General features: G+C 45.8%; 1 protein-coding gene across 1 annotated transcript in view; it reads left to right on the top strand.

The window, feature by feature from the left end:
- TMEM14C (transmembrane protein 14C) overlaps positions 1–15,187 on the top strand; it is a 50,305-nt gene that overhangs the window by 9,134 nt on the left and 25,984 nt on the right. The window contains exon 3 of the mRNA XM_029590647.1: positions 8,182–8,283. Coding sequence (XP_029446507.1) covers positions 8,182–8,283 — 102 coding nt within the window. The remainder of the gene's footprint in view (positions 1–8,181; positions 8,284–15,187) is intronic.

Raw genomic sequence — 15,187 nt, forward strand, 5'->3', positions numbered from 1 at the left:
GCTGAGGGGAGATATGATAGAGGTCTATAAAATCATGAGTGGAGTGGAATGGGTAAACCTAGAGACGTTAACTTTAAAGCTGGTTCACTTTGGCCTGCGCCCAGGGATACAGCCATTTTATAACATACGCGCGCATGTTATAAAATAGCCTGGCCGCGTGTATATTTGCACTTGTGTGTACAAGTCGCACTTCTACCACTTAAATCAGGGGGGGGGGGGCATTTTAAAAGGGGTGCGCACCATCAGTGACAATTTTACCAGTTCATCCCCAGTTCGCCCAGTTAAGAGAGAGGTCCTCCAAACCTTCTCTAATTTAATAGCCTTCACTCCCTCTAGTTGGCTCCGATTCTTAAAACCACGCAGAACTGCCTAGTTTGTTTTATTTTTTTTTAAACTTACATGTCATCTATAGTAGAAGTAAAGTTATGTGGCAGGGGACTTTGGCACACGCCGAGTGGCATAAGTATTTACGAGCACTTTCTTAACGTCCAGTCTAATGAATCCAGAACAAATGGGTTATGCATTCCTACCAGCAGATGGCGACAGAGTAAATGAACGTTATAGTATATACACCCCTGCAGTGGCAGCCTGCCAGTATTCTCAGTCTTCAGCAGATAGTGGATGTGCATCTCCCACTGGGGATTACTTTATTTCAAAATAAAGGAGAATTAAGGATAAAATTCACCTCGCTCTCCTTCAGTGATACCAAATGGTCCCTTACCTATTTCAGAATTCCTGAGGTGATTTCCATGGTCCCTCAGATGTGTGCCTTGGTCCAATAGTTGGTTTTGCCAGCATGGACTTAACTGCTTGAGCAGCTGAAAGGCAGTGGGTGCGGGAAGCCGAGCAAGGTGGTGACGGCACACGCCCTCCCCCCCCCTGCAGCCGGAGACTGTCTCTGTGCTCAGCCAGGTACAGCTGAGCTCTGGTAAGTTTAAATAAATAGAATAGAAGAGACAGAGATTTAGCAGGGTTTTTTTTTTTTTGTACAGGGTTTCTTCCTCCCCATGACTCTGTTCTGTTCACCAGTCTGACGTTCATTCTGCTCTGTGGGAGTTCAAGGGACTTGAGCAGCCTCCTTAGTCTAGGCCCTGTTCTGAGGCTTTTCACTGTGCGCCATGTTGAGGCCTCAACGTCTTTTCGTGTGCTTTCTAAGGCTGCCCTCTACAGCAGTGGTTCTCAACAAGTGTGTCGGGACACACTAGTATGTCGCGAAGTGCTGGGAGGTGTGTCACAGAAGCAGCTGAAGACTGGGATCTTTCCTCAACAGTCTAGGCAGAGGTTGGGTGTCTTCTCTTTTATTGGGTATGACAGGAAGTTGCTCTTGCTTCCTTCTCTTCCTGGCCAGTGGGAGGTTGTTCCCTCCTTCATCCAGATCAGTGTGTGATATCACCACCACCTATTCATATGGGCCTGGCAGGACACCAACTTTATCTTCCTCTGCCTGGCCTGGCAGAGAGGCTGCTGATGCTCTCTTCACTCCATGGGGCCTGGATGTGAAAGCAGGAGCATGAGGGAGAAAGGTGCGTGCTCTGTGCTGCTGCCCCCTCATCTTCCTCGCCTCATGATTCTTGCCCTTTGCTGCTGCTGATAAAGATGGAGGGAGACTCTGGCTTGGACTGAAGTCTTTTCTGCTGACCTGGGAGTTAGGAGGAGGGGCAAATGTACTGGGCAGGAAGGCGTGGGAAGATAGGAGTTCAAGAGTCTGCTGGGCAGGAAGGCATGGGGTGATAAGGAGTCAGGAGACTTCTGGATAGGAAGGAGTGGGGGAAAGGAGGTTGGGGTTGCTGGGTAGGGAGAAGTAGAGGAGGGAGGGGTTGGGGGCTTCTGGGCAGGGACGAGAGATGGAGTGAAGAGAGAGATGGAGGTGTGGGGCTGCTGGATTGGGGGAGAGGGAAGCATGGAATGAGTGATGCTGAGCAGGAAGGGGTAGGAAAGAGGTTGTCAGAGGTATTCTGGGTATGGAAGGGGAGAGGTAAAGGCAGAAAGGGAGCCCACAGAAGAGGATGTGGGATGAGGATGTCGGGAATGTTGGTCAGGGATATGAGCAAGTGAAGGGATGATTGAGTAATTGGGAAAAGTGAGGGGTGATGAGGATATGGAGGGGAGTAACTGGGTACAAGGGCCATACTATGTCAGTTTTGAGAATATGCATTCCTTCTGTATCTGTCGAAGGCAGGTCTGTCTGTGTTCTGTGTGTATGTGACTGAGATGAGGTACTTTACTAGAGATTTGTATTGGCCTTATTTATTGTATTTTCTCATTATATTGCACTGGTGGTGCTGAGGTATGGCAGGTTTGATAGACATGTACAGAGTGGGTGTTTGTGATGTTATTAAGATAACACCAGAATCAGAATATCTTTTTTTGTATGGTGAGTTGAACAGGGAAATGTCTTAGATCTGCTCTGCGCCCATTGTTAGGAAGCAGGGGACTCCTGTGGATGCAGAGCATATGCTTATTTTAGTCCCATGATGGTCATGTGTTCAGCATGTCATGCATGTGAGCATCATCTCTTAGGTGTGTCCTGATAGAAAAAAGGTTGAGAACCACTTCTTTATAGAATTGTTGGTCTGGCTTGTGCATCTCGCTGTGCGTCCAGGTTGTGCGCCCAGTTTTTGGGTACACAGTGGGGCCTTGTATTCTGTGTGCCCATGTTAAAAGACAGGTTGTGGCCACATGCTTACTTGTGCACACAAGTGGTACTGTGTACTTAAATTTTCATGCGTTTCATTTTTGGCTGCCTAGGTAAGCAGCTAGGTGTGTGCGCCTAGGTGTTGGACGCATAATTTCTAGGTGCCTATCCCAAAAAACCCCAAAAAAACCAGCTAGACACATGCCTCTGGCTGCCACTCTGCGTGCTGTCGGCCATCATGGTGCCTGTACATAGAAGCCTAAGCTTCTTTCTCTTTGCACTGCTTGTTTTATACAGGCATCTCATTGCAGGCTAAGACAACATAAGAGCAGACTTTCTCAGCAGGGAGAGTCTGGACCCAGGAGAGTGGGTGTTGTCAGATGAGGAGTTTCAGCTGATTTGGGATCACTTGGGTCTCCCTTCCTGGATCTGTTGGTGACTTTTGTGCACCACATAAATTTTCTTCAGCCGCAGAAGAGATCTGAGGTCATTGGGGATCGATGCCCTAGTGCAGCAGTGGCTGGAAGGCAAGTTGCTGTATGCCTTTCCTCCATGGCTCATGTTTGGCAGATTGATTCGAAGGATCGAATGCCACAGAGGGATGGTGCTCTTGGGTGCTTCCGATTGCGCAGGAGACCGTGGCATGCAGATCTACGGAGGCTTCTGGTGGATTCGCCTCTTCAACTTTTGGCGCAAAGGAACCTGTTGCATCAGGGGCCTGTCCTTCATGAAGATTCGATTCAATTTTGTCTTGTGGTATGGCCCTTGAAAGGGCTCGCTTGCTGAAATGTGAATACTCTGCGGCAGGGATCTCCACCTTGCTAAGAGCTAAAAAGTTCTCCACTTCCTTGGCCTATGTGCGGATTTGGAGAGTGTTTGAGGCCTGGTGTGAGGATCATGGTACTCTTTCTTGTTTGGTCAAGATACTGTCCATTTTGGAATTTTTGCAGGATGGCTTGAGTAAAGGCTCGGCCCTTTATTCCTTAAAGGGTACAAGTAACTGCTCTCGCCTGTTTCAGGGGTACGGTCACTGGTGGATCCTTGTCAGCTTATTCTGATATGGTCCGTTTTCTGAAAGGGGTGGAACATCTTCGTCCTCCTTTGTGTTTCTAGTGCTCCTATGGAATCTCAATTTGACTTTGGATTTTTTGGAAGGCCCTACGTTTTGACTGCTACATGCTTTTGTCCTTGCGGTTTCTGACCTTGACAACAGTGCTCCTTGTGGCAAATTGTTCTGGGCATACAGTTTCCGAGCTGCAGACCTTGTCTTTCCAGGAGCCATTTCTCATTTTACCGAAAGTGGTCTCTGGTCAGAGAGAAAGATGTAGAAGAGTCTCATCTGTTGCGGCACCTCAGGTATCTGGAGGTCACTGGGTCTTTGCATAGTTTGGATCGCCTGTTTGTCCTCCATGGCGGTACTAGATAAGGTGAGCCAGTCTCGCGGGCTACAATAGCTCGCTGGATTTAGGAGGTAATCATGCCTGCATACGTGGATTCTGGGAAGCAGTTACATAGTCAGGTTCGGGCCCCTTCCTTAGCGTTCTGGTAGGTCAAACCCAACAAGTGGGTTATGCACTTCTGCCAGCAGATGGAAATTGAGCAAAAAGCTGATGTCTTGGCCATATAATCCTGTCCCAACATCAGCTCACCATAATTCTCCATCTCCAGCAGATGTTGAACATGCATTTCTCTTCGGGGGTTTGCCTGCGAGTAAAGGGAAAAAAAAAAAAAGAGAATCAAAAGGAGATAATAGAAAGACGAGACATTTATATAGTACCGCTTGCCTCCTGAGGTGATACTATGCAGTACCTACCACAGTAGAGTGTTCTCAGTCCGGTAGCCTTGACTGCCATGAACCAAAAATTCCAATAGTGTTTGCAAGCTGGGAGAGGCCCTCACCCCTCAAAGCTAGGACCTATTTCTGAGAGAAGCTCGCTGGTGAAGGCTTTAGCCCTCTCCCCCTGTAGCCAGGACCCATTTCTGCTCTCAGCCAGGGAAGGCCGAGCTCAGGTAAAAGTTTTTTGATTTATAAAATATAATACAGCAATGAGAGGAAAACAGGAAAAAGGGTCTGTTACCACTTGTCCTGCTCACTTTCCTGGGGAGTTCGGTGAGATGAGGAGGTAGTGCAGGCACAGCGGGTTGAGCAGCTGTTTGGCTAGGCCCCGCTTCAAGATTTTTTCCTTTGGCGCGCGATAGGCCATAAGGTGACTTTGCACCTTTTTCGTGGTGGGCATCAGTATGCGCTCCTGCGCATCCGGTTGTATACCCAACTTAGTCTTTTTTGGGACGAAATGGCTATAGCACAGCTTGTCTCCTGAGGAATACCATTCAGTCCCTCCCTCAGTAGAGTACTTCAGTCTGGTAGCCTTGAGGGGCCTGAGCCTGAAGTGCGATTAACAGTTGCAGGCCGAGAGAGGCTCGGTGCTGAGGGTTTAGCTCTTTCCCGCCATGGCCGGGACCAGTTCCTTCTCTTAATCTCGGAGGGCTAAGCTCAGGTGAACATTTTTCTTAAAATAAATAAAAATCATAGGCTAGCCCACTCACGACTCTGTGGAGTTTTGTGAGCTGAGGAGGCAGTTCAGGTATGGTGGGTTGAGCAGCCATTTGGCTAGGCCCCGCTCGCAGGCTTCTACCTTTTTGAGTGCATGGTAGGCCACGAGGTGTTTGTGCGTGTTTTTTGTGCTGAGGGCTGCTTGGCGCGCGTCCGTTTGTGTGTCCATTTGTACGTCCTGCTTAGGTACCTTGGTTTACTGGGCACCCTGATTGGACGCCTAGTTGGGCGTGCAGCCTAGACGAGTATACTTGCACGCACACTTATTTTGGGCACAGGTTTTATGCACGCATATTCCAGGCGCAAGCTTTAACTGTTCTGCATACGTACAGCTATGGTGCCCGCGTCAAGGAAGCCTAAGCTGTTACCTATTGTACTGCATGCCTCTTTAGGGTCATTCAGCCGCAGCCTTTTTAAGCCTGTGTCAGCATTGCCTGGATGCTCGGGGTGATTTACTCCCTTCTGATTTTAATGGTGATGGTCCATCTCCACGGTCTGTGGGACTGGGACTTATGGTGACACAATGAGAGTATCCCCTCCTTTGGTTGAATCCCGGGCCGAGTCATCAGGAGCCGCTAGCTCTCAGGACATCCGGTTCGAGCCTATGGGGCCTGGAATGGACCTATCCTCTTTTCCTGGGTAGAATTCTTCCGGGGTTGGTATCCGGATGTGCCCCGTTTCTTGCAGAGCATTAAACATCTTGGCTCCTTGTTGCAGCTTCCGGTGCCTCTGAGGGACCTTAACTTAGTCCTTGTGTTTTTGGCAAGTCCGACTTTTCTACCGCTGCGGACTCTTTCCTTCTGGCTGCTTACCTTGAAGACAGCTTTTTTTCTGGTATTAATCTGATCGGCACGTCTGGTCTCTGAGCTGCAGGCTCTTTCCTGCCGTGAGCCTTTTCTCTGGATGAGGTTCCACTTTGGATGGTGCCTTTTATTTTTTGCCCAAAGTGGTTTCATAGTTTCATTTGAATCAGTCCATTTCTCTGCCTGCCTTGGACAGGGACAGAGATGATGATGCCTTTTGCATTCCTTCGATGTCAAGTGTTCTTTACGGTGGTGTTAGGAGGTGATTTAAAGCTGTTCAGAAGTCTAATCGCCTATTTATACTCCATGGTGGAGGTGAGTTAGGAGCTCCGGTGATGCAGGCAATTCGACAGCCTATATAGCTACTGAACTTACTGAGATAGATTAGACCACATTCATCGTGGGTTCAGGTGGTATCATGGGCAAAACTTCGCTTGTTGCCTATTGGCCATGTTGCCCCTCGGCAAATTTCATCTTTGCTCTCCTTCTCCAAGCATTACCGCTTGCATGTTAGGGCTAGGGAGGATAACGCCTTTTAATGGGTGGTATTGCCTGAACTGCTGGCAGCCTCCCACTCTTTAAGATTAGTTTTGGTACATCCCATTCATTGGGACTGTCTTACCCAAATGCTGAAGAAGGACAAATTACTACTTACCTGATAATTTCCTTTCCTTTAGTGAAGAGTAGGTCAATCCAAGACCCGCCCTCGGCTGCTGGTGTTTGAACTGGTGGTTAGTCTTTCTTAGGGCGTGCTGTACAGAGTTTGATTCCAGCTCTTCGTTGGTAACTGGTGACTTCTATAGTCCTTAGTTTGCTAGATATGTTCCTTTCTTTGACTGAGTTCAGTGTTCCTGTTGGTTGAGAAACATAAATGTTTGCCTGTTGATAATAATGTTCAAGAATAATCAGTTTGTTCACGGTTTGGCTTTTCCAGAGAATACTGGTGGGCTGATGTCAGGGTGGGACTATATGACTGTGACATCAGCTTTTTGCTCCATCTGCTGGCAGAGATGCATAACCCACTCATTGGAATTAACCTGTCCTTCACTAAAAGAAAGGAAATTATCAAGTAAGTAGTAATTTCTCCATCTCTGTCCAGTGTTGACAAATAGTAAAATACATTTTAGAATGCTATTGAGGTGAAGAAGAGGATTTCATGTGTTCCTTGCCTACTTGTGTAGAAAATATATACATGCTTTTAATTACTTATTTTCTAATATCTGGCTGGATATGTCAAAGCCCAGGCTGTTAGAGCCATGGCAATGTCCTTAACCAGTCTGAACCATGATGTGGAGCTAAGTTCAGAGATTCACGGGACTCTGGTGCCTACAGAGTGTCTTCTGTCGGGTCTGTAATTTGGGCTTTTCATGGTTTCAGGACAGTGGCATACATTTTGCCCAAGGAAGAAGATGGATTCCATCCCCCTCCCATTGTGGGAGCCCTTAATTTGAACTTGGGCCACTGCCTCCAGATAATGTATGCTGCCCACCTTTTATTACTCATACTTGTTGATTTCTCTCTCCAGTGTTCTACCTTTTTTTTTCTGGTTATATGAAGTGCAAAAAACAAAAAAAAAAAACAAATTGCAAAAGATGTTTTCTCTCTCCATTTCTTTCTTTTGCAATTTGTACTGGGCTTTTTAAATTTTTTTGGATGATCAGCCCTTAAAATGTCACAGCTGTGACTGACTACCCATTAAATGGGTGCCTTGTATGGCAAGAGATACCAGCTAGAAAGAATTGGCTTTTTCTCCAGAGAGAGCATGTAATCAAATTACAAAGCTCACCTGCCCCTCTCCTGGCAAAGTTATTTTTTTTTCTCGGTACTTGATAGAATCACAAAAGAATTGAAGGTATTGGGTCTCACCATCTCTATTGCCCTCAAGTGGTGCATGAGCTTGGGGAAAGTTCTAGCATTTGGGACCAGCTTCTTCTGGCACTGATCTGCAGAACTGTGAGACATGCTCATATTTGGTAACAAACCTTTGCTAAATTTAATACTGTAAATTTTGGACCCATTTTTTAGTGTCTTTCTGCATATACCAGTTCTAATGGGTTTCTAGTATTCAAAGTTTCACTTGTTACTGGATCCTGAAGAAAGAAGGCATTATCTTGTTTTGAGAACCATCAGGTTTTATGAGATTTTAAGTGTTTTAAAAAATGCTTATAACTACTTGTCATTTCTTTTAGGTAGCGTCCCTTCTCTGGCTGCCGGCCTGCTCTTCGGAAGTTTAGCTGGGCTGGGGGCCTATCAGATGTCTCATGATCCAAAGAATATGTGGCTTTCCCTGAGTACGTATTCTTACAACTGTGACGATATGAGAACAAGTTCCATCCTATTCTCTTAAGTGTGCACACAAATTTTTATTTTTCTTGTGACCTCAGCAGCATGTTTCATATAAAAGTAAAAACCAAAAAAGGTTGCAAACCTCTGAAATTCTGTGATCTGTGAAGCGTGGTTGGGGGGAAGAGGGGCAAAGGATGGTAAGAGGAGAAGCTAAGAAGTGGACCTGGGGAGTAAGGCTAAATTAACCAAAATACAGAACCACTATGTTGCTGATCATGCCACTGTCCCCATCCTCTTATATAGATTTCAAACCTGGTTAATTCTGTTTAGGCTTTTAGATTGTGCCATGAATATTGAAATTGGACACATTCAGCAAATGATGGAATGAAATAAAGAACTCATTTCCTTGGATCTTTAAAGAAAATATCCTTGGTTCATTTGCAGAATCTGCCTACTGAAATTACATGGAGAGACAGAATATGACCAGTTTAACTGAGTTCTCCAACATCTCCAAACTCTTCTTATCAAAGCAACAAGAAGATTGTTCAAACATCAGTTTAACTCTGTCTACATATAAAACACGCTTTAAATTAAAGGAAGAAACAATTTGACATTCTAGGTCAGGGGTGGCCAACTCCAGTCTCAAGAGCCACAGACAGGCCTGGTTTTCATGATAACCCCAATGAATATGCATCAGACAGATTTGCATGCACTGCCTCCATTGTATGCAAATCTATCTCATGCATTATCATGTCTACATGATAATGGACATAAACAGGTTGAATTAGCACAAGGTTGAAACTTGTGAGCGGAGGCTCCAGCTGTCAAGGTTTCAACCCTGGTAACTGCCAATGCATGCTTAATTCATGTTTAACAGAGAACATATGAAAAGTGACAGTACATTTTCCATTCTCGGTGGTCTTGCATAAATCATAAAGGCCTGGACACTCTGGCTGCAAACTCTTAAGGAGTCTTTTTAGGAAATGTAAATATAAATAGGGAACTCTTTGAAGGGGAGGTAGGAGGAGGATATGGAAGAAATGCATAAAAAAAAAAAAGCTGGGATTCTAACTTGGAAAGTAAGACTAACATCACAGAAAGAATCAGATCCTGCCATTCTCCTAGGACATAACACCCGGGTAAACCTTAACACCTCTTCTTCGGTCAATTATATCATAAAATACAACTAGAAGAGAAAATAAATGTAAAAAGTACAGTAATGTAACATATTATCACCTGACTAACATTTAAAATCTCTCTAGCTCATGCATACTTTCCCACACACACACATCATATTAAAACCCAAAATTATGTATTTCTATAATTTTATCAATCACTAACATTTAAATACATTTGTATTAATACATTAATGCACAATAATCAAGAATTAATAATAACTTTCCACAAATCAAATGATGATGCTTCTTCAATCCAGATGTGTGAGTGGGAAAGTATGTGTGAGCTAGAGAGATTTTAAATGTTAGTCAGGTGATATGTTACATTATTGTACTTTTTACATTTATTTATTTTCTCTTCTAGTTGTATTTTATGATATAATTCTCCTAGGACAAGCAGGATGGTAGTCCTCACAGACGGGTGACATCAGATGAAGCTCTGCACGAAAACTTTTGTCAAAGTTTCTAGAACTTTGACTGGCACACAGAGCACACCCAGCATGCCACTATCCACGTGTCCATGCGGTGTCCCCCTTCAGCCTTTTTTTTTTTTTTTTTTTTCTGCGAAGTAGTTACTTAGCCAGATAAACTCTGTTGAAATTACTTGATTAAGCACATAAAATTTGTGAAGTGAATCTTAGCTGGATAGATGCTAATAATTTTGTGTGCATAATAAAGTAATTTCAGAGTTTATCTGGCTAAGTATTACTTTATAAATTTTGTGTGTAACCACGGGACAATTTGGTATTGCAAAACAACTAACTTTTATTTAGAACATCTTTACACAAGCAAGTATCAGCCAAGACGATTTGGACATTACATCGTGGACAATTTCCATTCTTTTCAAAATGTTTTCACTGTTTAAATTTAGCATCTTTAAATCAACTTTTTTAAAATTTTGGTAACATTTTAAAAATCAGGGGGAAGGTGGTATGTTCATGATTAGAAACAGAACGTGGGTAACCTGGAATGCACCCTTCGATTCACTTTTATGAAAGTACCACTACTCTCTTTAAAAAGTTTTCTGTAAAAATATTTTTGAAAAAAAATTTTTTTGAACTTGGTGTGTGTCATAGAAGGGTTGAACAATTAGTCATAAATATATACATACATAAACAATACACTTTTTGGCATATTATAATTTTAGTAATGTGGGTTTTTTAAAAAAACAAGCAGTTTGGTATTACCTACATTTGTGGTTTCTTTTGCTTTTTGCTTTGTCTTTTGGGTCACATGGCTGCGACTGTTCATGTCACCTCCTTAGCCTGCTTGTGCATGTGCAGGGCGCAATGGACATTGCAGTTGCAGTGGCAGCAGGCGTCCTAGGACCTCAGGGCATGTCCACGTCACACCGCTTCTCCGAGTTTCTCTTTTCTGGTGGGAGGATCTGTCCGACCTGGAGCCAGGGGATCCCTTTTCAGGGTTCCCCGCCTCAGATATTGCTCACCACCAATGCCTCTCCCCTGGGTTGGGGGGCGCATGTTAGACTACCTTCGAACACAGGGTCGATGGGCGGCTCAGGAAGCTCTAAGTCAGATCCACTTCCTGGAGCTTCGAGCGATCTGCTATGCTCTTTTGGCTTTTTAAGACCATTTGTCCCACAAGGTGATCCTGATTCGGACAGACGATCAGGTAGCAATGTGGTATATCAACAAGCAGGGAGGCACTAGGTGGTTCTTCTGTCAAGAGGTGGTGCAGATTTGGTCCCGGGCTCTGTCGCAGGGCATGCTTCTGAGAGCAATGTACCTTGCTGGAATGGAGAATGTGGTGGCGGACTGTCGAGCGTACTAGCCACACTAGTGGTCACGTGGCCCAGATCTTCTGCTGGTGGGGAACTCCAGACGTGGATCTCTTTGCTTCCCCCTACAACTGCAAGGTGAGCAAATTCTGCTTCCTGTTCTGGACAACTGACTTCCAGCCTCAGATGCCTTTGCCCGCCTTTGGGACAAGGGTCTTCTGTATGAGTATCTTCTGCTTCTGCTAAAGACTCTCCTGAAGCCCCAACAGGACCAGTGGACCATGATCCCTGGTAGCTTCTTATTGGCCAAAACAGGTCTGGTTCCAGTTCCTGCGGGACCAGCCAGTCAGAGATCCCATCTGTCTGGGGACTTCGCTCGATCTGATCACACAGAATTGGGGAAGTGTGCCATCTGACCTCTGGGCGTTAGCCTTGATGGCCTGGATGTTGAGCGCCTAGTCCTGCAGCCCCTGGACCTCTCTGACGATGTGTCTTAGGTGCTGGTAGCTCCCAGGAAGCCTTACCGACTGACGTGGAGGAGGTTCTCCGTCTGGTGCGAGGGACATGGCTTGGATCCCTTTGCCTGCTCCAAAGTTGCTGGACTATCTACGGCACCTCTCGGAGGTTGGATTTAAAACCAAATTGGTCAGGGTGCACCTGAGTGCCATCAGCACATATGATCAAGGTGTCGCTGGTACTCCCATTTCTGTCCAGCCCACTGAGGGGTGATTTCTGCGGGGCTTGCTTCACCTGAAGCCTCTCCTTCAGCTTCCTGTTGTGCCCTGGGACCTCAATGTAGTATTGGTGCAGCTCATGCATGATCTCTTTGAGCCCTTGCGCTCCTGCGGTCTTAAGTTCCTGACCTGGAAGGTTCTCTTCCTGGTGGTGATCACTTCGGCATGCAGGATTAGTGAACTTCAGGCTTTGGTTACCTATCCGCCCTAAATGAAATTCTTTCATGATAGGGTGCGTACGCAGGACTACCCTAAGTTCCTGCCTAAGGTGGTGACTGATTTCCATCTTAATCAGTCCATCATTCTGCCCACCTTTTTTCTGAGGCCCCATTCTCACCAAGGCAAACGGACGCTGCACAACTTGGACTGCAAGAGGGCTTTAGCTTTCTATCTTGAGTGCATAGCAGGCCACAGGCAGTCCACGCAACTCTTTATATCCTTAGACAGGAACAGGCTGGGCATTGCAGTGGGCAAACACAATCCACTAGCCAGTTGGATAGAGTTTATCTCCTCCTGCTATGCGCAGGCGGGCTTTCAGCTTGGAGGCCAAGTAAAGCTTCACTCTCTGAGAGTCATGGAGGCATTGGTTGCCCACTTGTGAGTGGTTCCCATTGCCGAAATCTGCAAGGCCGCAATGTGGAGTTCCCTACAAATGTTCACTGCCCACTACTGCCTGGACAAGGATGGTCGACATGACAGTAGCTTCGGCCAATCTGTCCTTTGCAACCTCTTCCAGGCTTCAAACCCAATTCTTCCTGCCTAAGACCATGGTTCAGGTTCAGGCTGTTTCCCATTGTTACCAACAGCACCGCAGTTATTTTTGTGCCCGTTGGCACTTGGTTCGGTGCCTGTTGGTCATGGTTATTGGGAGCAGCCTGTAGCTTGGTATTCACCCATCTGAGGGCTACCATCCTGCTTGTTCTAGGAGAAGGCAGAGGTGCTTACCTGTAACAGGTGTTACCCTAGGACAGCAGGATGGTAGTCCTCAGGAACCCGCCACCCCACGGAGTTGGGTTTTTCTACGTTTTGGTGTTGTTTTTTCGTTTGTGAATTCTGTGTTACGAATCTGAAGGGGGCTTCCATGTGGACGCTTGGATAGTGGTATGCTGAGCATGCTCTGTCTGCCATTCAAAGTTCTAGAAACTTTGACAAAAGTTTTCTGTGCCGGGCTCCATCTGATGATGTTACTCAAATGTGAGTACTAACATCCTGCTGCCCTAGGAGAACACCTTTTACAGGTAAGCTACTCTGCTTTATTCCCATCCTTTTCCTAAACTTTAGACTGTCCAGTAATGCACAAAAGGTTTGAATTAACACAAGTTTGAAATTTGTGTGCAATAGCACTCATTATCAAGGTCTTGACTCTGGGCACCCCCCCATTCATGCATCTTCACAACCGTAGTTAGGCGTGAAGCCCCGTTACTTGGTGCTACTGCTCACATGGTTTATGCTTGTGCTAATTCAGTCCTTTCTGCATCTATCACCATGTTTGAAGTATGTGCATGTGGTTTTGGGATACAGTATCAGATTGAGCTGAGGAGTTTGATTAAAATAGGTTAGTTCCAAATGCCCATGCTTTCCCATCCTTAAACCTGCTTTCATCTAGCTGCTGAAACAAGTTACAAAGCTCAAGGAATGCCTGAAGTAACATGGGAAAGTGTATTGGAATAACTAGAGCACAGCTTCAGCTTCTCTCCCTTGGGCACTTGGTCTTCACAGTTTAACTCACAACTCTTACCAATAAAGTTAAGAGAAGGGTTTGGCTTGTTTTTTCTTCTCTCACTTTTTGATTGTTTTATGGATTGATTAGTGTTGCTAGAATCAGCTTAAGAAAAAGGATTATGGCATCATAGTTGTGATATCAACTTAGCTGCATGTGGTCTTTTTCCATATTGAATTGACCTTGATAGTACACGAATTGGCTATGAATGTTTTGAAAAACATAGGGGACTTTTGAAATGAACAAACATTTTGCAGGAAAAAATTGTTTAAGCAAAAACTGGGGCAAGAAGCACTGTGCAGTTTTGTTCAGTTTTGCAGTGTGTCCTATAAAAGTGTGTTGTGTGCACATTTTTTTTTCCTGTGGAATTTCTTAGCTGGTTTGTAAAGGGAAACTGGCCTTAAAGTCATCATATTTGTGTCCCTCTCTGCTCCTGTGCTCCCTTCTCATTCCAATAACTTTTAAACATTCATCTAATTTAATTCAAATTTAAGCCACTGGTGATGAGTACCCAGTGTACTCCCTCCCTCCACACACACTTAGCTTCACTGTAGGTATTTGTATTTTAATTCTTTGTTTCCTGTAGGGAAAATCAGTTCGGTTAAAAACTGAGCACACTGTGATGCCATTGACTTTGAAAGCTGCCCTGCCATTGGCTAATAGCCCTAGCCATATGTACATTTCTCTGCCAAAGGACGTCACTGGGCATCATGAAGAGGTAGATCTTAAAAAAATACGCGATCGCACCAGGCGCAAACAAAAGTATGCTGGATTTTATAAGATACGCGCGTAGCCGCACGTATCTTATAAAATTCGGGATTGACGCGCGCAAGGCTGCCGATTTTGGGCAGCCTGCATGCGCCGAGCCGCGCAGCCTGCCTCCGTTCCCTCCAAGGCCGCTCCGAAATCGGAGTGGCCTCTGAGGGCACTTTCTTTCGCCCTCCCCTCATCTTCCCCTACCTAACCGCCCCCCCCCCCCCCCCCACACACCTTTATCCATGGATTTACGCCTGCTGGAGGCAGACATAAATCCGCGTGCGCCAGCGGGCTGCTGGCGCGCCAAGACCCGACCCGAGGGCTGTTCTGGAGGGCGTGGCCACACCCTTGGAACGCCCCCGGGCCGAAACCACACCCCAGGTCCCGCCCCCAAATGCTGCATCACGCCCCCGAAATGCTGCGTCATTTGGCGACACCCCCGACATGCCCCCTTAAAAAAGCCCCGGGACTTGCGCGCGTCCCGGGGCTCTGCGCGCGCCGGCGGCCTATGCAAAATAGGTGCGCCGGTACGCGAGGGCCCTGCTCGTGTAAATCCGGCCGGATTTACGCAAGCAGGGCATTTAAAATCCACCCCGAAGTGTTCAATTATCTCTTTGTTCTCACATACATTTAATTTGCCTTCATATGTGCCAAATAGAGGTGGTTTTGCCCCTTGTTTAGTGGCTTAGTAAATGTGTTAACGTGCACTAACGGCGGTTAGTGCATGCAATGCATGTTGCTTTTAGCAGACTAGGTCAATCGTGCAATGCATTTTACATACGGTAG

This window comes from Rhinatrema bivittatum, chromosome 2 (assembly GCF_901001135.1).
Source record: "Rhinatrema bivittatum chromosome 2, aRhiBiv1.1, whole genome shotgun sequence".
Taxonomy (NCBI): Eukaryota; Metazoa; Chordata; class Amphibia; order Gymnophiona; family Rhinatrematidae; genus Rhinatrema; species Rhinatrema bivittatum.